The 23,623-nt window shown below is 36.3% G+C and overlaps 1 protein-coding gene across 1 annotated transcript in view; it reads right to left on the minus strand.

Moving 5' to 3' along the window:
* Nucleotides 1-1,963: 1,963 nt before the first annotated feature.
* The window catches only part of LOC136983508 (protein retinal degeneration B-like), a 103,757-nt gene continuing 82,097 nt past the window's right edge, over nucleotides 1,964-23,623 (minus strand). The window contains 3 exon segments of the mRNA XM_067280263.1: nucleotides 1,964-3,218; nucleotides 3,296-3,424; nucleotides 22,768-22,951. Of these exon segments, the coding sequence (XP_067136364.1) occupies nucleotides 2,988-3,218; nucleotides 3,296-3,424; nucleotides 22,768-22,951 (544 nt within the window). The 3' untranslated portion in view covers nucleotides 1,964-2,987.

Consider the following 23,623-nt stretch of genomic DNA (forward strand, 5'->3'; position numbering starts at 1 on the left):
AGCTTGGCACTTTGAAGCAAAAATGTAAGAAACAATTATAAAAATCTTGTGGATACTGCTTTCAAAGCACCAAACTTATCTTCAGCAAAGAAAAAAATTTGACTGTCATCTAAACTGTCAAAAGTTTATTGGTGCATTTTTTTACATCTCAGATGTTTTTGTTTGGATTACAGATATATGCTCATACAAAGAACAGACACTGGTAATTGAGTGAAAGAAAGACTTTCAACCTTTCATAGGCTGTGGTAATGCCAAGAATTGATGTGAGAAGAAATTATGGCAAAGTATTAGATAACACATTAGATTATCTGAGGTACCAGAACAAAAAACCATTAATGTTAATAACATGTGGAGAGTATCAGAATCTGTATAGAAACAGCTTTAAGACTTGAATGAGATAATGAATACAGACAAATGGTAGATGTTAGGTAATGAAAAAAACAGATTTGGCAGGTATCCAGGGGGTGTTCAAGTGGAAGCAATAGATTTCTAAGATGCAAGAAAAGAACATTCCTAGAGAAACAATTCATAAATGTGGAAATTAATAAAATCCAGCAACAAGTTGCTTAACTTTTCCGGTAACATTTAAAACTGCATGTGGTGCTATCTGTTATAAAAAATTTTTTAATAAAATATATTTTTAATTATTATTAAATGGCAAAAAGCTTAATTTTGAAGTAGGGATGGGTTTTATAAAAAAACTGTAAATACAAATAACGAGTAAAATCGTCACTTCTGATCCTACTCGAGATACGACGCACGATCCCCCTTCATCTCCCCGTCCTGTCGACCTTTAACCGCCAAAATTTAAAAATCAATCCCCAAAATACAAACCTCCTTGCAAAATTTCAGAAATTTTTGACAAAAAGTGCAGGAGTTAAGCTTCAAAGAGGGTAAACAAAATTGTGCCACCCACACAGAAAAAACCTCTGAATTTTTTTTGCATTTCTCAGTGTTTCAAGGTTTCAAGTCCAAAAATGTAAAAATCTCAGGGGTGATCTTTTGACTAATCACCATACTTTTTCTCTGTTATATATAACAGAAACAGAAATAAAATAGGTACTTTAGACAACTTTATAATGGAATAAAACGGCTTGATTTGAACCAGGCAAAAGCGGCAGCCATGGATCGGGAGCATTGGAGGGGCATTGTGGAGAAAGCTCGACTTCCTGCGGCACCCACAGCAGCATACTGGTTGCGTGGACACCCGCAGCCAAATGCCAGCTAGGGATAAAAGAAGAAGAAGAAGAAAGCTAATGGAATAAACAAATGGAAATCAGGCTACCAGCCAAGGAATATGATGGTACAGGATAAAGATCATAACATTCTAATAACAAGTGACAAAATAATTATGAATTATTTAATGTTAATACTAAAGGGAAACAGAATACACAGGACAGAGAAGAATGCATGTTAAATTATGAAACCTACCCATGAAGAAGTTATGACAAGTATTGAGAAGCTTAAAAACAAAGAGGCAACAAACAGTAACAACATTTTAGCAGAGCTGACAAAGAGAAGTGGTGAAAAATTAATAGTGCATATACAGAGAAGAAAAAAATCTTGTTCAGTGAAAGAAAATAATTTTGTGCCCTTGCAGAAGAAACAAGACTAACAATAACACTTCTTAACTCAGCATATAAATTCTCTCAAATGTAATCCTACAAAGACTCTCTCACACTATATGGATGCAGTTATAGAATAGCAGTGCAGTTTTAAACAAAACTGCAACAGACTAAATCTTCCTTATTAGATAGCTTATGGCTTATGTAGTAGTAGTTTGAGTATGCATATACACAATTACAGCATACACTTTTTCATTGATTTTACTAAGGTCTAAGGTGCATTGTCAGAGATAAATTTTGAAAAATAATGCAAGATTTTGCCATGGCAGATCTGCATGACCACCACTTAAAACAGCATAGAAACTCAAAGTATTTCATTCAAAGCTGTCTTATTCTACTACTATAATCTTTACACTGGATACCCAAAAATGATTCAACCATTGTAATATTTTGAATACAGAAACACACAGATTTGCATAACAATAATTTATTATGTTCACACAATTTGGCTACGCATTAACAAATACTTTTACGGTATTGCCGATCAAAATATCAATATATATATATCTAATAAATAAATAGCTGTATATTACATTAAATACATTGAAAAGCTTCTCATAACATTATGTATCATAAGAAAAACTATAAAAATTATGCACACATTTTGAAGCTAGATGATTTTTTTTCTGTGACTCTTAATAGATGATAGACGAGATTTAAAAGTAAACAATATTCACATCACAGTCATTGCATTTGGTCGTCGTCAGATTTTGCTAACAATGCGAAATCTTTCGCCCGCTTAATAAATTATATGTATATGTACACTGTGTATATATACCATATATATTTATACACAGCATTTAGCTATATATATATATATGCATTAAGTATATAAATATATAGATATATATAAGTCATAGAGCATACATATGAATTTATATTTTATATAATATATATATATATATGAATGTAAACATATACAGTAATATTTTATGGTATGTGTGTATGCTTGTTTAAAAATTGTAGAATGCACAAATAATTTTTATACAAATATCCATATACAACATTAGGAAAATTGTGTTCGAGCATGATTACTCTTTAATGTTTGAAAACTAATTTAACTAATTGCACATCAGACAATTATTTTAATTCACAGCAACAAATAATTAACAACTCATTGGAAATATGTTTCAAGAATTAGCATTTTTTTCTAATGAAATTTCTTAATAGAAAAATCATTTTTACAAATGGTGGAAGCTTTTATTATTGTTGTTGTTAATTTATAAAATAAACCCTGATGTTTTTATATATATGTATATATCGATAACCACGGGCCATGATCATTGTACTATAACGCAGATGATACCTGTTACTAATGAGCGAATTTTTCTTTTGATGAATAAAGTGAAACTAATGAAGTGATCAGATTTTACTTGAGACGTTCGAAGGAATGGTTCTTTCACCAATCTGTGCCGACAGGGGATAGGAGGTGGTCCTCTTGGCAGAGTGACGGTGTCTCAGACCTCCACCCATCTGATTACCCATGCCGAAATATCCTCTGGGTAGCACCATTCTGGCATTGCCTTTGGCAGCCCTGGAACCCCCGTGAGCTTTTAAGTCGGTCAGATGAGCCGCATAACCATCGCTCAGTACCTAGAACAATCGAGATTTTGTATATACAAAAACCACTTTTAAAAAATAGTATATATAAATACCATGACATTACTTACTGTAGATAGAGCATGGTGTTTTTTAGAAACTTTACCAACAATGAATATTTTATCTGGTTTCAATCCTATGGAAGTATAAACCCAAATATCTTTGCTGGAGCCATAAGCTGCATGGACAAGGATATCGGCCTAAAAAATTCAGATATTTTCTAAATTAAATTTTAGACAAATTAATCTGATAAATCAATTAAGTTATATAAATAGTCATCGGTCATTGGATGAATCTTGAACTGTTTGAATAGAGGAATACTTTTGGAGAGAAAACGGAACAGATCCATAAATTCCCAATGTTTTTTTATTTTGACTTTTTCTAGTGTAATATTTGTTAAACAATATATTTAGAATAATTTGTAATCCAAGAAAACCAGCTATCAGCAACAATATTTTATAACACTTAATAACATGTGTATTATAGACAGTCCCGAAGTTTTAGCCATAAATCAGTTCCTAAAAATATGTATATGAGATCACGTATCTGAAAGTAAAATGGTAAGAGTTACATGTTATAAATGGAGTTCATTCCCAGAAGGCTAAGAAGAAAAATTATAAGTTCTCTTAAGTGAAAGTTTTACTTTTATTACAATACATAAAACATTAAAATAAGAGATTAAACAAAAAGCAGACGTACAAATAATTTTTTTAAATTAATTTTTATTGTTATCTAAACAAAAATAGCAGAAAAAGTCACCACAAGAGAGCTTGGTGTGTCTGCCACTTTTGGTATATGAAAAGTGATTCATCTATGATACTTTGATATCCATAAAAGGAGTGAGTTAGCCAAAAGACAAGACCACTTGTAATTGTAAAATATAACTGAGCATTATATAGGGGAGGACGGAGCAACTTTGGCACGTTAAGAATAAGTTCAATTTTGTGTAATAAACACTGCTTTAAACTGAAATAAAAGTGCTGTTTATTGTCTACCAGAATGTAACCTTACCGTAGAATTCGTTAAAATCAGTTTGGAAATAAAAATAAGCATAATAATAATAATTTTATAAAAAGATAGCAATTGCCGAAGTTGCCCCCATACCAGAGGCAACCTTGACAACAGTAATGGGGCAAGATGGCAGTTATATAAATTTGTGTTATTAACAATGTATAAGCTGGAATTCACTATTGAAACAAAGAAATACAAGTCCAAAAACCTATTCAATATTATAACAATGAAATACAAGTTCAAAGGCATATTTAAGTAAGAAAACGTAAACAAAAATTAATTACAAAAAATTCAAATAAATGAAAACATTCTAATGCAAGTTAAAAGCAATATAAACAAATTAGTGAACTCAAACAGTAGAAATGAAATATGCTTAACAGCAAATTGTTTATGCCCTACACAAATCGCAAATAAATTGAACCAACTCATTTTCCACACCTGTACAGCCACATGAGCCCACAGTTCACACTTCCAGCACATAATCCACTTTTCCCGAGTAGTTCTATATTGTTAATTGCAATACATGCAATAAGTATTTTCATCATCATTTTCCAGTTCTTTAGGACCTTTCTGCCCCTTTCCTTTAGTGAACTTCCAATCCGATTTCTCCAAATCCATTGCCCTTCTGCAAGTTCCCGATTTTTTAACTTTAGCCTTGGCTTCTAGTGTGGCTTTATATGGGGATCCAGTTATTTCTTCTGTTTGTTGTTTGCGGCCAAATCAAACCATAGCAAAACACGATTGGAACAAGATCGGCAACACTGCCGAAGATGCCCCGACAGTCACGATTTAGAAACATTAAGTGGAACCCTGAGAATAGGGTACCAATCCATGATCTGGCCACGTGAATAAGTTAATGTTTTATCCATCTAACAGGAAAAATAACTTTCGTTATTATGGAATTATAACAAAACTTGCCAATTCTATATAAATGGAAGCAAAATATTATAAGAAATTGAATGAAACAGACAACTATTTGATATTTCAACTATGCTTGTCGGAGAACAACACAGACACCACACTCAACAAGCAGTCATTAAAACTCAACTATCTAGCCTCTAAAGAGAGTCTCCTTTTATTTTGTTTCAAAGAAAATTTAATTGACGAACTTGCTCCAAATGCCGAAGTTACCCCATCCTCCCCTACATTAATGCTGAAATATATTGGCATATCCTACCATATACTTATGGTAATTCATTTATACAATGTGGAAAGCAAATATTTGAAAAAATTATTTGGTGTTTGTCAAATAGAATTCCTCATAAAAAAGTAATTTTGGCATTTGATTACAAAAAAACACTAACACCTCACAAATACAAGTAAAGCGTACTGCCACCAAACTATTATGGATGAGTCTTCAATGAGGAGTTCTGCAAAATGTACAGTACTCTTAAGTAATTCAGTATTATTTAACTTTGATTTTCTTGAAAGATTTTAAAATTGCACTTTCAACCTATGCTTAATAAAGGTTTATACCAAGACTCATCCACAAAAATAGTATTATCGAAACCCCGAGGACCACGTAACTCCCCTCGTAAATAAATAATTAAAAATTTTCAGAAACTTCTAAACATTTTAAATTTGTTTTTTCATACAATGAATGAATTTACCAGAAATACAATAAAGCAAAATTTATATATAGCAAAAATGCACATAATCTCATATCCTTCTTAGCATACTTGAAATTTGGTTACAATTGACAAAGAGCAACATCATGTGCAATCCAAGAATTTTAGTTAATTAAAAATAACTTAGAGAGCACTTTGCTGCATTGATGCAGTAATTTTTAACAGCCAAAGTATTTTATACATTTCACAAAAGTAACTTAATATTATCCAATCAGAAATCTTTCTTGGCTGTTTCTATAAAATGAACTAGATTTAAAATAAAAATATAAAATAACAGAAAACTTTTGCATCACACTCACACAAACAAAATAAATTTAGAATTTACTTTAATTATACAGTATTAGTGTCATTAATATATTTTATTCTTTAGGACAATGACAAGATGAAAGCAAAATGAAGTATTATTACAATTTTAGTCTCTGTAATCCAAAAATTATTGGTAGGCCAATCTCACAGCAATATCATTGGCAAATTAATTTTATTTAGAATTACTTCATATGCATTTCGGGTTGGTCTAATGTATTCCAACCCCTCTTCAGTGCTAATCCAAAAAAGTTTTTTTAGAACACGACATCAATGTATAACAACAACAAGTTTAAAAAAGGAAAGAACTTACAATATACGTTGGTGAAAATTACAACAATATTTATATGGGTGGGAGGGCAAACCTTCCTCACATTGACTGGTATTCTAAAATTACAATTTTTTTGTTGTATACATCTTATTGATATATGGCTAATTTAAAGAAAAATTGCAAACAGCACTTATACTCACAGATTAAAATTGTTTTCACAGATGTATAATAAACACTCTAAAAACATCTAATAATTAAATAAGCTGACCAACAAATGTATAGGTGCATTCTCAAAGCATAAATTACTTAACAAATTAACAACACTATTAGTTCATGTATACTTCATTGAATTCTTTTACAATAGTAATCATGTGATGACTTCTTATTACTTATTAATTTATTTTAGTGCCATCTATTAGATTGTACCAGCGGTAATCAATTTCCACACCTTTCGAATTATTAATTAAATTGTTATTTTTTTGATTTCTTATTTCTATATGTTCTTTGAATTTTCTTTTATACATGTCTTTTTCAACATGCAAAATTTTAATATTATTTCGATTAATGTTACAATTATTATTATTAGTGTGGTTAAACCACGGGGAATTATTGTACTTGAGTCGGATGGCAGCTTTGTGTTCTTTGACTCTTACTTCTAACACTCGCCCAGTTTCACCAATATGTACACACAGATTATGACAATTACATTCAAGTTTATATACAACACCAGCTTTTTTTAAAGGATCTAACTTATTATTACTACTTTTATTAATATATCTACAAATATTTTGTGAAATTTTATTGGTCAAAGATGGGGCCAAACAACCAACTTATATTGTAAGTTCTTTCCTTTTTTAAACTTGTTGTTGTTATACATTGATGTTGTGTTCTAAAAAAACTTTTTTGGTTTAGCACCGAAGAGGGGTTGGAATACATTAAACCAACCCGAAATGCATATGAAGTAATTCTAAATAAAATCAATTTGCCAATGATATTGCTGTGAGATTGGCCTACCAATAATTTTTGGATTACAGAGACTAAAATCATAATAATATCTACATATACAGCAAAACATTTATATATCAAAATGAAGTAATATTTATAATAGTGAAATGGTATAAATTATATCTAAAGCTGGAATTATTATAAAAGTGAATTCATATTAACCTTGCAAACCTTTTCCCATGAAATGGCATGGTATTAAAAAGAATTGTTAAACATTAAATATATATATATTATATATATATATATATATATATATAGTAGAGTAGAATCCTGATTTACCCAAGGCAAATTTATAGGTGAATATGGTACTATTCTTATAATTTATAAAAGTTTTGCAGAAAATACATCAAATGACTTTTGTAAATCTCTTTCTGCCATGCAGGCACTAAGGGCTTTTCTTTTTGTGCACATTTTTGGTTTGGCCAGACCTCAACACATCCGAGACCATGAAAAATGATGTCAAGGTGACTGCAGAATACTACAGGCAAAGGGAAGACCTGCTATAAAACGAAATCTCTAAAACAACATGTATATTCAAGTCTTTACAGTTTTTTAAAAAATGATTTGTTTCTGTTACCTTTTTATTATGCAACTATGATATTACACATTTTCATTCTTAAAACTGTTATTCTTACCTACAATTAAATTCAAGGAATAAAAAGGAGTTTGTATGAGATCACTTTTATTCTTAATTTTTATTCTGAAATCCATCCATCTGCAGCCACCTGTTCTTATTTGTGGTAGCATTGGTTCACATTGCCTCAATTAACAGGATTATACTAGTTAGTTAGTTAGTTAGTTATTTATTGATTAAGATACCAAAAAGGTACATTCCCGATACCGTAGTATAACATAACCGGGTGCAAGCGCGACAAATAATAAGTACATAAAATGAGAGTGTAGATTACAATACATAGGAACGTAGATACGGCAAATTAAAATACCGTATACAGTGTAAATAAAAAAAAAAAAAAAAACAATAATAATGGAAATAATAATAATAATAATAATAATAATAACTCTCCCGTGGTCACCACCTGGTCGTGGTGGGAGAGCCCAGTAATTTTACTGATCCATAGGGCAATGCAGGCTGGAGCATAAGCTCCTGGTAGGGACACCCATGCCAGTAAGGTCTATGGGGAGAAATGAAGCTAAGAGTGACCACGCCCACATTCTGTGGAGATATTCATCATGGTAATAACTAGATCAAAGTGTGATACCGGCTCGGACGTCGCCCGGGTTAACAAGGTCCGCGTTCGTGGGTTAGGCAGAGGCTCACGTTCGAAAAATAGGTCACAGTCTCCCTTGGTTACCGGTGGCGAAAGCAGCACCGGCCCAAGCATGGCTACTGCAATGCCCTCAACAGATGTGAGGAACCAACCCAGCCTTGGTGTTTCTGTGGCAATGCATCCACAGACCACAAAGGCTGGAAAACCACGCCAACGGATGAAATGGACAGTAGAAATGAACGAGTTTATCATCCGTACTTATTACACCATCACAAAACTCGAAACAAACATGACAGCATACAGACAACAACTACACCATAGATTCACACAACAGTATCCTCATCTCACTGTCACCGAACAAAGGGTTGTTGATCAAAAAAGAACAATTATACACAACAACCTTATTCCACAAACAATACTTGAACTTATCAAACAACAGGTTGCTGATCAAATACATCAACAGACAGAAACATCTAACATTAATGAAGATCATGTAACCTGTCAGGATAATCCAGCAACAAGCATTGATAATAACACACATACAACAATTACCACTAATGATACTACAGACACTTCCTCATCCATCACTGATAACATAGACTTGGATTTAGTTAATACGCTCTCACTTATATTTCAGGAAACACTCACTAAATATACAGGTACAGATCCCACACAACGACCACGAATACCAAAAATCAACACGTCAAAGAAAGTAGGAAAAACACTAAATTATGTAAACACTCACTTACTACCACACTACATTCATTCAATTTCTACACTCTCAGACATTCATACATTAGTTTATGCTGGGGCAGTCACAGTAGTGACACAACATGGACTGAAAGTACAATCACAGACAAATACACAGAAAACACAATTCTATCACAAACCTGCCTGGCAGAGAAGAATAGAAACACAAATAAATGACATTAGACAGCAATTAGGCAGGCTGACACAATACACTAAAAACAACATAACACCCAAATTAAGGAAACAGCTCAAAAACATTTTCAAGAAAATAAAAACACACACAAAACACGAACATCACAACACACGCATTACAGAATACATTGATACACTAAAACAAAAACTTGCTGCCAAAGCACGTAGACTCAAACGATACAAAACATGTACACTACGAAAACAACAAAATAAATTATTTACAAACAATGAAAAACTCTTTTACAGACAAATTAATAACAAAGCAAACACTGATACACAGCACAGTGGCACACCAACAGAAGAAGAACTCACAACATATTGGTCTTCTCTTTGGTCCAGTGCTGTCACGCACAATGCCAATGCAGGCTGGATCGAGGAGGAGAACAGAAACTTGCACAACATACCAACTATGCCCTGTGCTGAAATAAACATACATGATTTCCAATACACTGTTAACAGAACACACAACTGGAAGACACCTGGTGTAGACAACATTCACAATTTCTGGTACAAAAAGTTCACATCACTGCACCAGGAACTAGCTAAACACCTAACACACATCATCATCAATCCACAAGACATGCCAAATTTTCTTACTCAGGGCATCACCTACATGAAACCTAAAAACAACAATACCACAGACCCCACACAATACAGACCAATTACATGTCTTCCAACACTGTACAAATTATTGACATCCTGTATTGCAAACAAAATATACAAACATGTTGAAGAACACGACATTCTAACAGAACAACAAAAAGGTTGTCGTAGAAACCACAGGGGATGCAAAGAACAGTTACTCATAGATTCAGTCATTCTACGGCAAGCACACAGACAACACAGAAACATACACATGGCATATATAGACTACAGAAAAGCATTCGACAGTGTTCCACACAGTTGGCTGCTACATATCCTACACATGTACAAAATACATCCATCACTCATTGCATTCTTTCAAAACACTATGCAGCACTGGAGAACAACACTACATCTGAGGGTTAGTAACACTTCCATACAAACAAACCAAATTTTTATTAGGCGAGGAATTTTTCAAGGAGATTCCTTGAGTCCTCTCTGGTTCTGCCTAGCCTTGAATCCATTATCCAACTTGTTAAACAACAGGCAATATGGTTACAATATCAGACACAAAAAAACAACACAGTTTACACTGTCACATCTCATGTACATGGATGACATAAAACTTTATGCATCCACACAAAAACAACTTCATCAACTCCTACAAATCACACATTCATACACCAAGGACATACAAATGAAATTTGGCCTAGATAAATGCAAAACACTTCACATAGAAAAAGGAATCCTGAAGAAAGAAGATTTTGCACTTGGAAATGGAGACATTATTGAATCCATGGAAGAGGGTGAGCTCTACAAGTATTTAGGATTCCAACAGGCCAAACTAACAGAACATGCACAAATAAAGCAAAGATTGATTAAAGAATACCAAAGTAGGTTAAATGCTATTCTCAGAACACAGTTAAATGCAAAACACACAGTTAAAGCAATAAACACATATGTCATCCCAGTACTCACATATTCTTTTGGAGTTATACATTGGACTCACACAGATCTCGAGCAACTCCAAAGGAAAACAAGAACTACACTTACTAAGCATAAACAACATCATCCAAAATCTGCCACAGAAAGATTAACCCTTCCACGTAAAGATGGCGGACGTGGCCTGATTGACATAGTTAACCTTCACTACAAACAAATACAGTCACTGCGAGAGTTTTTCTACAAAAAACAAGAAACATCACAATTACATAAAGCAGTAACTCTAGCAGACTCAAATAACACCATTAACCCCTTTCTGTCCGCAATCGAACTCAGTTCGATCGGTTTACATAGCGTTACACAGAAAATGGTGTTTTAGACCCTCGGAGAAAAAAAATCGGCGAAAAAAAAATGTTTTTTTGGACTTTCGGATGTATTTTCAGTCCCCAAATTTTTTGAAAAATTTTTTCCCGCGCGAAAAAATTTTATTGCGATTTTAATTAACCCTTAATGACGGGCAATTAACGCTTAATTGTTTTTTTATGGGATTTTTTTATAGAACTTTATTTATCCTTCTAAACTTCTAGCGCACCGATTTTACTTCGGTAAAGTTATTTAAAGCTATTTTCTGATGTAAAAAACAACATCCAATAGTTTTTTAATTTTTTTAATTAATTAAACGTAATTATAAAAAAATCTATTAAGTCGGGGGGTCGGAAATTTCAATAAAAATCGTAATTTAAAAAAAAAAGTTTTGAAATATCCAGCCATCTAGTATTCACCCTACTTTTTACCCTTCTCCTCCGAGAGTTTCATGAGAATGTCCCGCGAAACACGACACCAGCTGTTCTCAAGGTCATCCAGCTGTGTAAACAATGACTCATCAGTGTCAAGTTTCGCGCTAAGGCGAGAAAAAGAAATTGTACTTTGAAGTGTTTTCTTCAAAATTAACACATTTCTTTCGTTTTTTTTAGTTTTGACTATTTTTAATTATAATTTAATTATTAATTATGATTTTTTTTAAAATTCGCGCTGGACAAGAAGGGGTTAAACTTACACTCACATCATATGGACACAACGCAACATATAAAAAGCATAGACACCATTAAGCAATCGTGGGCTCGAAAGGCACTCCATGGCAGGCATCCTTACGATCTGGCCCAGGATTTTGTTGACAAAACTGCGTCAAACAGCTGGTTAGCTCGGGGATGCCTCTTTGGGGAGACGGAAGGATTCATGATTGCCATACAGGATCAGGTCATACATACTAAAAACTACAGAAAACACATACTCAAAGATACAACACTCACAAATGACACATGCAGAAAATGTCACATCATGTCAGAAACTATACAACACATCACCTCTGGTTGCAAGCTCTTGGCACAGACAGATTATTTACACAGACATAATCAAGTAGCAAATATAATACACCAAGAGCTTGCAAAGAAACACAAATTAGTAGACATCCACGAACCATACTACAAATACATTCCACAGACAGTATTGGAAAACAACACGCACAAAATGTACTACGACAGAGCCATAATCACAGATAAAACAATTTACCACAACAGACCAGACATCACACTCATTGACAAACACAATAAAATCACATACATTATAGACATATCCATTCCAAACACTCACAATATACAAAACGCATGCACTGAAAAAATTAGCAAGTACACAGAACTCGCCCAGGAAATAAGGCATCTGTGGAGGATGGATGGGGTGCTTATTGTACCTGTAGTTCTCTCCTCTACAGGTGTCATACCACACACACTACACAAAAGCCTGGGCACATTAGAATTGAATAGAAACATATACATCACTCTACAGAAGGCCACTATATTGAATACATGTCATATTGTGAGAAAATTTCTGAATACAGACACACACACTGATACACTTCTTTAATTTCTGTTTTGGTTACTATGCCTTGACTTTGGTCCGGCATAGTACACAGCCACCGGTGTTAACCAAGTATCTCTCACTTAACCCAACATAATAATAAAAATGGAATAAAATACAATTAAAAAAACAATACAGATACATATGAAAAAAAAATAAAGAGAAATAAACTGCAATATTTACAAATATTTACAAAATCTACAATGAATTGTGCAATACACAAGCAGAGGCCAGAAGAACATGCTGAGGAGTAGAATGAGAGTCGCCGCTAACCGTTGCCAAGAATTCAGTAGGCAGGTACCGATGTTCTTTTAAAATACACAGAAATAAGGTGGAAAAAGGCACTGTAGGTGTCTTTATATTTAAGAAGACTGTCCAGATGTTGAGGGGGCCAGTTGTCGTTGTGGGTCTCGATGGTCGTCTTGAGGTGGAGTCGTTCCAACTCCAGAAGCGGGCACTGCAGGGTGTAGTGGGTGCTGCCATCAGAGGTTCCACAGATGGTGCAAGAAGGGTTAGTTGTTCCTTTAAACCTAGCCAGGTAGGTAAAGAACCTACCATGGTTGGTCAGAAACTGAGAAAGATAGTGGTTGGGAGTGTACCACTTAAGAGTCAGGAATTCCTTTATATTTGGAATAAAGTTAAAGGTGATGGAGTCGTTATGATTCCATTCGTCCTGCCAGGAGGCAAGGAGATCCTGCCAAAGGATGCCCTTGATGGCCCTGATGTTAATTTTATTGTAAGAGAAGGGCAGGGAGTGGTCAGTGGAAGCTTGTTTAGCAATGGCATCCGCCCTCTCATTACCGTGGGTGCCCTGGTGAGCTCTGGTCCAGCTGATGTGAAAATGGTTGGGAGAGTGGATAACAGTTTCGTGAATGCCAGTGGCAATGGGATGATAAGTCTTGGCCTGAAGGAGTGCCACTGCAGAAGCGCTGTCTGTAATAATAGTGATTTCCTTAGTAGTGTAGTTATCATTTGACCAGTCGATGGCTTTTCTAATGGCAAGAAGCTCTGCCTGGAAGACGGAACAGTGCTCCCCAAGCTTGAAATGGCCCGTAGCAATTTCTTCGTCATTATTGAAAACAGCAAAGCCACAGCCCACGTTCGAGCCGGTTTTAGATCCGTCGGTGAAAATATGGAGGTCAGTCTGGTCAGAGGTGTCGAAACGGATATTGCAAGGAGTGGCTGGGTGCCTCGAATTGGCAAAGCTCACATTGGTCTCCAAGTCTTCATGTTTAATACAGTGATTATCAGTATAGATATCTCGACCCCATTTTATGTGCCACAGTTTAGAGTTGAGGGCTATCACTTTATTGATGGGTGCCTTTTTTGCCAAAACTTGTAAAGAAGCGCTGGGGGTGGTGCAATACGCCTTGGTAATTTGAAGAAGAGCTCTACGTTGGGCAGTGATAAATTTCCTTTTTATATGGGATTTGGTGATGTCATGCCCCCAGCTTCCACATGCATATGTAGTGATCGGCAGGAAAATCTGATTATATATTGCGTCAAGGGCTTCGGCTGCCAGGCCCCAACGCTTCCTTGCCATGCCTGCCAGAGCATTGAAGATCTTCCCGGTGCGATCTGTAATATACTGGGTATGGGTATTCCATAATAAGCGAAAGTCCAAGACAACTCCCAAGTACTTAATAGTTTTCTTTATGCGAACAGAATGATCGCCCATCTTGACAGTTGGCACTCTTCGGTACAGATTGGGCTGCCTTGGTTTATTAAATACGATGCCACAGGTCTTGGCAGCATTAAATGTTAGTTTATTCTTAGTTCCCCAATCGAGGACTTGTTCCAATATGTGGTTTCCATTGCGCTCTAGTTCTGCCCGAGAACGTCCACCCAGCAGCACCAGGACATCATCCGCGTAGGCCACCATGTCATGTTGCCCAAAATTTTGGTTGAGGAAATCATCAAATACAACGTTCCATAGCAAAGGGCCACACACAGAGCCCTGCGGGCAGCCACGGACCACGCTCCGGCATACGTTATGTCCTCCATAGTTAAGAATGGCGGAGCGGTTAGTGAGGTAGTCAGTAATAATTCGGTAAAGATTAGCAGGGCAATCCTTGGCTCTAAGGCGGTAAAGAATAGAGGGCCACCAGGCACTGTCGAAAGCCTTTGCAATGTCCAGGCTGATGGCCATCACATACTTGTAGCTACTTAGGAGGTTGTTAATGCTGCTGATGACGCCTTCAATAGCATCTGCGGTCGAGCGCTGTGGCCTAAAACCAAACTGGTTACTGTGCAGAAAGTTGTTCTTCTCCAGGTGCCATTGGAGTCTATTAGTGATCAACCTCTCCAGCACCTTGCCAAGAACTGGCAGGAGGGAGATGGGACGGCTCTCCTCAGGGTTTCCAGGTTTAGGAATCGGAACAATTCTGGCACATTTCCAGTTACTGGGAAAGATTCCATGAGAGAGGCTGGTGTTATAAATATGCATCAGGTGCTCGGGGATTATATTCCAGAGCTTCTTTGCCAACTCAGGCGTGATGTCGTCGCAGCCAGGAGCCTTCCTGCTATTAAGATTGGCGAAGGCGTACTTGATCTCGTGCGGCTGGAAGCTTGGAGTATCGAGGGTACTAATTGCATTAGATACCAGAGTTCGAATCCTATGATGATATTCAGTCTCCTGATCTAAGTTATCCTCCAGGCAGAATTGATCCATCCTCCGGTTGGCTGCCTGGAAAAAGTCCTCGCCAGGAGTGGAGGAATGTAAGACGGACCTGCTTTTGAACTTATTGGTGGCATAGCGAGTGATAAAACCCCAGGGGTTTTTAGCCGCCGATTGGCAGAAATGAGTCCAAGAAGTTTGCTTGGCCTTTTTAATCTCGGTTTTATAATTCCGAAGATGCTGAAGGTAGTGCAATTTGTGGTTGGTCCGATCAGGCTCAGTGTGACTCGTCTGGTATTTCTTCCGCAGCCTGATGTTCTTTAGGCGAAGGATTGTCAGGTTTTCCGTCCACCAAGGCACGGGCTTATGAGTGTTCATGTATTTCGGAATAAAGATGCTGCAGGCCTTCTCAATAGTATTAATATTACCCTCTATGCGCTCACGAGTAATCTGAGGGTCAGGATGGACACAGTCAATCAAGTTATTATGGAGGTAGGTCCTGAGATTGTCCCAATCCGCATGCCTAAGATTGTATTTAAGGCGTGGGTGCCTTATGTTGTCATTGGTGGTGGTGTTAATATTGAAGGTAATAACAGCATGATCATCTATGGAGTCGTTGAGAACCTTCCAGTCAGAAATAGTGGAATAACAGCCCAGGGAACATGCCGTAACATCTATCCAGCTATGTCCCTGGCTGGAGACGAAGGTGGGAGGGGAGTTTGGATTGTTAACAACAAGAAGCCCATTGCGGGCAAAGAAGTCTTCCCATCTTCGGCCACGATGGTCTAGGTTGTCGCCTCCCCAGGTGGGGGAGTGAGCGTTAGTGTCTCCTGCAAGAATGTAGAAGGCATTGTTGAAGGTGTCCATGCAGTTTTGTAGTGAAGACAGATAATTGTCGATGTCATTATTCATCGGACAGTAAAAGTTGATTAGGATGAGCCTGTTGTCGTTGACAATGATCTCAGAGCAGCAGATGCACTGAGAGCTAATGTTGCTGTGGTGCAGAAGGGACAAGTTGTCATTGGGGGCGATAGAGGCCGCCCAGGGATACTCTGAGGTACCACTAAGGATGGTGCAAGTGGTTGGAAGACAAGCCGGGCGGTTACGCACACAGTAGGGCTCCTGGCAGAAGATGAAGTCGCAGTCATTGATCTTGGAGCTTAAGATTGAGGTGGCAGCAATACTTCTTCCGGTGTTGTATTGCAGAAGACGAATACTTTTATTACTGCGTTGGTCCATATTCAGTACTATTAATTACGTTGTTTTTGATACGAGTATAAACCTGACATGTGCTGTCACGTGCGTTGTGTTCAGAGTTAGCTGCTTTCTCATGGGTGCAATTACAGCATTTAGCTGGCTTGTCCTTATGTTTGCAGTCTTTGTAGGAGTGTTCGCCAGAGCAGTGACTACATGTTGGCACTGTCTGGCTACAGGACTTAGTCGAATGGCCAAATCTACAGCACCTGTAGCACTGCAGGACCGGACAGAAGTCCGAGACCCTGCATTTGGACCATTCCACAGAGATCTTCCCCAGAATCAGAAGCCTTTTCCGCAGGTTGGGCGAGACCTGCACAGCCCAGTTGGTAAAGTCTTTCCCCTTCTTGCCCATAGTAAATTTGACTCTGAAGGCCTCGTTGAACTCGTCTTCAGAATATGTTTCGCTCAGGAACTCGTTCTGCCGATAGACAAGTAAAGGTAGCTCCTCCCGGGTCACTTGAACAGGAACTGAATAAAAAGCCACGTAAGGCAAACGCTTCTTTGGCCTTTTAATAGTTATTTGTGGAATTTCCTTGGAGATATGTTTCACAAGTCGGTCGGCATCGCTAGTGTTTCTTATCTCGATTGCAATTCCCCCACCTCCGATGTTGCGGACTCTGTCAACTCCAATCCGGAGCCTAGATGGTTTGATCTTCTCAAAAAGGAGTCTCCTGAGCTTATTACAGCTCGCTTCCTCTCCTTTGTTGTACAGAAGAAGGACCTCCGTACCGGTTTTTGGTCTTTTAGTGTTACCAGAGGATTCAACTATTTTTCCTGATTTAAGCGCTGTGCTGTAGGATCTGTCGACGCTGTTCACACAGGGGCCTTGTGTGCAGATCTCTTCAATTTTAGCCTTCGTGCTAAGTTGATTTTCCAGTATTTCTTGAATGGGGCCTTCTTCCAGGAGCTTCCCCAATTTACCGGAGAGGCCCTCCATCTGAGATAATGGTGCCTCAAGATCCATTCGATCAACAAGATAGTCTATGTTGTCACCTATTTTTTTATTGGTCACTGTGATCCTGTCCAATTTATTGTTGATTTCGTTGAGTTGGATGTTTAGATGTTTGACGTCGCTGGCACTTTGCTGTTTGTCATCATTGGTGGTAGAAGACCGTGGGCTATGGCTAGAAGCACTGTCCTTCACTTTTCCCATGATAGCAGGGAGGTCTTCGTAGAGAAGTTTATTAAGTTTGCCGGTAAAACCCTCAATCTCTGTTCTAGTTATGAAACAAGTGGTGGGAGGGTGCAAGATGGGCATCGGAGTAGTGGCTTCAGCATTCAGAATTTTATTGTTTTTCTTGACTGGTGTCCCTCTCCCCAATGAGGGGTCAGGGGTCCCAGACAGAACAAGCTGTTGGTTTTTCCCAGAGCAAACAGGGTTTGCATTGGGTTTACAGCAATCCCCTATGGTGCCGGCTGCGAGGTCTATTAACTTCTGGATCTGATCATTTATAAAGTTTTTATTCTGAGTGGAGCACGATCTTTTCCCCTTCTTCTCAGCGCAAAAGCCCTTAACTTCATTGGCGATGCGATATGCCTTTTCCAAAAATTCAGATAGAGCCTTGTTCTCCATGGAGAACAATAGAGATAACAGAATATGTGGAAAGTGTAATCAACCAACCATGAGAGGGTAGTGTACAGCGTATTGTGTGAGAAAAGATGCCTGGTGGCCAAAAGACTCTGTCCGAGATGGAGTAATCCAGCCAAGACAGAGGGGAAAGCAAAGTTGGTTGGTTGCCAAAATAACAGGAATAGGTAATAAGAAATACCCTTTATCCTCCAAAATACTATTCCAATAATAATTAAATAACGAAAGTTTAAATTCGTGATGTAATTTTGACCAAAATACTATTCTAATAATAATCAAATAACGAAAGTTTAAATTCGTGATGTAATTTTGACCGAAATACTAATCTAATAATAATTAAATAAACAGATGTTTAAATTCATGATGTAATTTGACCTTTCGCCTATTGCACCGTCACCAACTGTCGTTCTGCCTCACAACTCCCCTTTGCTCGACACTCTCCCTCGAACACCTCCTCTCCCCCGCGACCCCTCGTAATTTATTATCCTAACAGTCTTGGAATGTAACACGTGTAGACCCCACCTAAATGTGTTGGAGTAAAATAATTATACACAAATAATATTTAAAACTAACCATTATAATATTCTATAACATAATAACCTGACTTAAACACAATAGAATAAAGTTATAACCGTTCGAAAGTTAAAATGTACCAATTAATCTCTATTGCAAAAACCCAAAACCCTTATAATACGATTAATATTAAACGAATTGCTACCCTCCTTAGGACCTAATTGACTAAGCTAACCTCTAACAAACCCCTTTGTGCCGCCTCAGAGATTAAGTCTCCCCCCCGCTAAACCCGATCGAATTTTAGAAATTAAAAATTAACTATCTATTCCCCAATTAGCATACAGTAACAATATATATATCAATCGAACCAGGATCCAGAGTCGATTCCAATAGTATCCTCGAAGATGTAATGCGGTTAATACTTCCGGCACAATCACAAAAATTCCACAGAGCACATTTTAACACATCCTAACACATCCTCCCTCTGCGGCTAAGTCAATTTCACGCTAAAGGCATTAAGAATCCTCAGACGTTGAACAGGATTCTACTGTATTTCAGGACAGGATAACAGGATTCTGTAACAGGATTCTACTGTATTTCATAGTTCAATTAAACTAATTCCATTTCTGGATTATACGAGGCGTGTTTTTAAAGTAAGTACCGTTTTAATATAACACCGCTGGAACGCTGCAGTCGGCACTTAGTGCATGCGCGCTGTGTACCTACATCTGTTGGGAAGCCACAAACGCCATTACGGAGCCAGTCGACTGTGTTTACTGTTGTTTGCATGTTATTGAAATGCCGCCGCTCATTGAGAATCCCGCAGACTGCAAAGTGCATGCCGTTATTTGTTTTCTCAGTGCTAAAGGCTCGAAAGCGGCTGAAATTCATTGCCAAATCAGTGAAGTTTATGGTGAAAGCATTATGAGTGATGGAATGGTACGAAAATGGGTTAGGGCCTTTAGTAATGGCCGCACAAACATTCACAATGAGGAACGAAGTGGGCGACCTTCAGTCATTATCGACGATTTGATTGAAAAAGTGGACTGTAGAGTGAAAGAGAACAGATGATTCATGATTTCATCTTTATCTAAAGAGTTTCCTACAGTTTCAAGAAGTGTTCTCTATGAAATTGTGACCGGACGATTAAATTATCGAAAGTTGTGTTCCCGTTGGGTGCCAAAAATGTTGACAGAGGAGCACAAAACCAAACGTTTGGCCAGTGCATTGACTTTTCTTGGGTGCTACAGTGACAAGGGAGATGATTTTTTAAGCCATATTGTTACAGGCAATGAAACGTGGGTAGCCTACGTTACACCGGAATCGAAGCAACAATCCATGGAATGGCGACATTCATCATCTCCAAGGAAAGTCAAGTTCAAGCAAACAATTTCTGCTCAGAAAATCACGTGCACGGTGTTTTGGGACAGATACAGAGTGTTGCTTGTTGATTTTTTGCCTCATGGTGAAACAATCAATTCAGCTGCATACTGTGAGACTTTAAAAAAACTGCGCCGTGCAGTACAAAACAAAAAGCGGGGCTTACTGAGCAAGAGTGTCGTTTTGCTCAGTAAGCCCCGATAATGCTCGTCTATATACGGCAAATCAAACTCGAGACCTAATCACATCATTTGGCTGGGAACAATTAGACAACCCTCCATACAGTCCCGACCTAGCGCCGAGTGACTACCATTTGTTTCTGCATTTGAAGAAGCATCTGGCAGGGCAGCGCCATAACAATCACGACGAAGTCAAAACGACCGTTCTGCAGTGGTTGTCTCATCAGGCGGCAACATTCTTTGAGAATGGAATACAAAAGCTGGTCCCACGATACGATAAATGTCTCAATATTAATGGAAATTATGTAGAAAAGTAGTGTAAAATATGGGCTTTCACATAAATAAAAATTTTGTTAAAAATGTTTGCTTGTTTTTTTTTATATTTCAAAATGGAACTTACTTTAAAAACACGCCTTGTATGTTGGGCAACACACAAACTAGTTGATATTATGTCTCAATTAGTGAATATTATTTTTTTCTTCAATTCTGATTCAGTTGTGGTGAGTAGTGCATGTTTTATTCTGTAAATTTTTGCCCTTGTTGTTGTATAAGAGTAACAGGTCATAAAAAAAATAACATTGGAGACCGTTGAATGTCTCATACCACTTTACCACGGTTAACTGACACAATGTTTTTAAGATGAACAATAGTCATTGGAGGACAATCAAATGAATGAATACCTCTTAACAAGCAACACCAACAAAAACAATGTTTGTTAGCAACTCTCTTGCTTGAGATTGATGTTTAATATGTAAATTAATAGCAAAGGAACTGAATATTAGTAAAATAGTAGATTAAACTATTTGCTACAATGTTCTTGGTTTGCAAAAAGTATGCATTAAATTTGTGCTATACTTTTTCAAACTGAAACAAAAAGAGGTGTATGTATGTTACAAAACTTTATCGAAATAGAAAATGGTAATGCAACTTTTTTAATTCCATAATACTCAGTGATGAATAGTATTTTATGGCTAGATGAACAACAAACCAAACTAAAGACTGGTTTGATATTTTGCAAAATAAAAAAAACTGAAATGTCAGAATGATGCTTGTTGTATTCAATTTGTGCAAACAAGATTATATATATATATACATACAGTGGAACCTGATTAACCAGGATAACTCTCAAAGTTGTGTTTACTCAAAGACATTTTCTTTCCCCAAACTGTAACTCAAATGGGAGTTTTGATACAATATTTTCATAAACTCTCTGGAATTTTAATTTGAATTTTTCATTAAATAACATAATTAACTTTCATCTAATGAATAACCTAATCAGAACTTTATAGAAAGTATAGGAACCATGTTAAAAATAATCATTGTGTCATTTGATGGTGGAGGATGGTTTATAGACAGTGTGAGACCTAGATACAGCAACTTCCATTCGAACCTGCTTTTTTTCTGAACATTTCATTTTTGTTTTATTTGATTTCTGATGGTTTCTCCGACTAGCTGACATAATAAATAAACAGATTTTTAATAAATTAATTTAAATAAAACAATTATAGTCTGGTTCAATGTAAAAATTTTAACCTTGGCATAATTTTAAAAATGTAACAATTGTAAAGAGTGGTACATTTGTGATAAAAAAATAAAAATAAAAAACAGATAATTCCAGGCAGGAAATTTTGCAATTGAAAAACTCCTTACTAAACGTTTAACAGTGAACTGATCAATCATTCAGAAAAGCATTTCTTAATAGCTTATTTAACTATTCAGTCAAGCATTTTTGAGTTTCTGGACAACACTGAGAAGTTTACATTGACACAATGATTTTATGTAATAAGATCCTGGGAAATATTGTATGAATAGCTGAATATGGGTCATCAATAAACCAATGCACAAAATCTTGATATTCATCCAAACCTCTGTAACTTGAAACTTTTTAACTGAAAGTTCAAATTTTTTCCCTCTGACCAATTTGTTAACTAGGTTCCACTGTACTACGAAATATTCAGCAATCACAGTATTCTATGATAAATGAGATGGCATCCTCATTTTCGCATAGAATAGTTAGAAAAAAAAGCAACATCACATGTAAGATGTTGAACAAATTTCTTTCCTTTAGATAAAAGTTACACCTACATGCCATAAAATATGGCAATGAGAAAATGTTATAAGTAATTGTTAATTTTTTGTAATTTTATAATATAATGAAATCTTATATTAATTATCATCTCACTTCTTTCTGCAAATGGCGTAAGTATTCGGCTTTACGCCTCAGGGGATCCGTCAGCAGTCCGTCGGCAAATGACACGAGTCCGTGAGGAAAATTGTGTTGGGAGAGCCACGACATCACCCTCTGCTGCTGCATGTCTGGTCGTCCAGTAATATATATGATCAAGTAGCCTAATTCTTGCCAATGTCTGTAAGTATAAATTTGTTTTAAAATGAAAAAGTCAAATGTATTTTAAAAATCTTTTACATTTAAGAAATTTTCTGCAAAAGTATTGCAACTCTTAAATGAATTTAAATAAATTATATATATTTAATTATAAATTTATATTTAAGTCAAGAAAATTATTTATAAAATCATTGCCTGATAAAAATGACACTATATTCAAAATATTAATAATACTGTCATTTAATATCTTATTATATCATATGTTGCAAATTACATCAAAAAAATGTATCTTAATTAACAGAACACTAGTATTTTCTACTCCAGAAAAGAACATTGGTTGTTGTAGAAATACTACTTTGGATCTACTGGCATAGCAATATAAACAAAAGTATTTTTAAAGTAGATATGTATAATTAAGATCATAAATGAATAACAAAACTTTCTGTTATAGATTTTTCAGATTATTAATTAACTGAATTACTCAAATATGTATTTTAATAATAAATTATTGTCAGTTTTTACTGTCAGACAAGTTTTGCTTTTAATTTTGCTTTTATTTCTGATTGAACATTTATGGATTACAATGCTTGAAGATCAAACTGTCTGAGAACTTAGCTAAAACACTGTACAGTCCAACAAGTCCAAGTACTTTTGAAGATCTTTGCTCAGCTGTTTTTGTTCTTAGGGTTCTAAA

Source organism: Centruroides vittatus, unplaced genomic scaffold, assembly GCF_030686945.1.
Source record: "Centruroides vittatus isolate TY-2023 unplaced genomic scaffold, ASM3068694v2 contig_882, whole genome shotgun sequence".
In the NCBI taxonomy this organism is placed as follows: Eukaryota; Metazoa; Arthropoda; class Arachnida; order Scorpiones; family Buthidae; genus Centruroides; species Centruroides vittatus.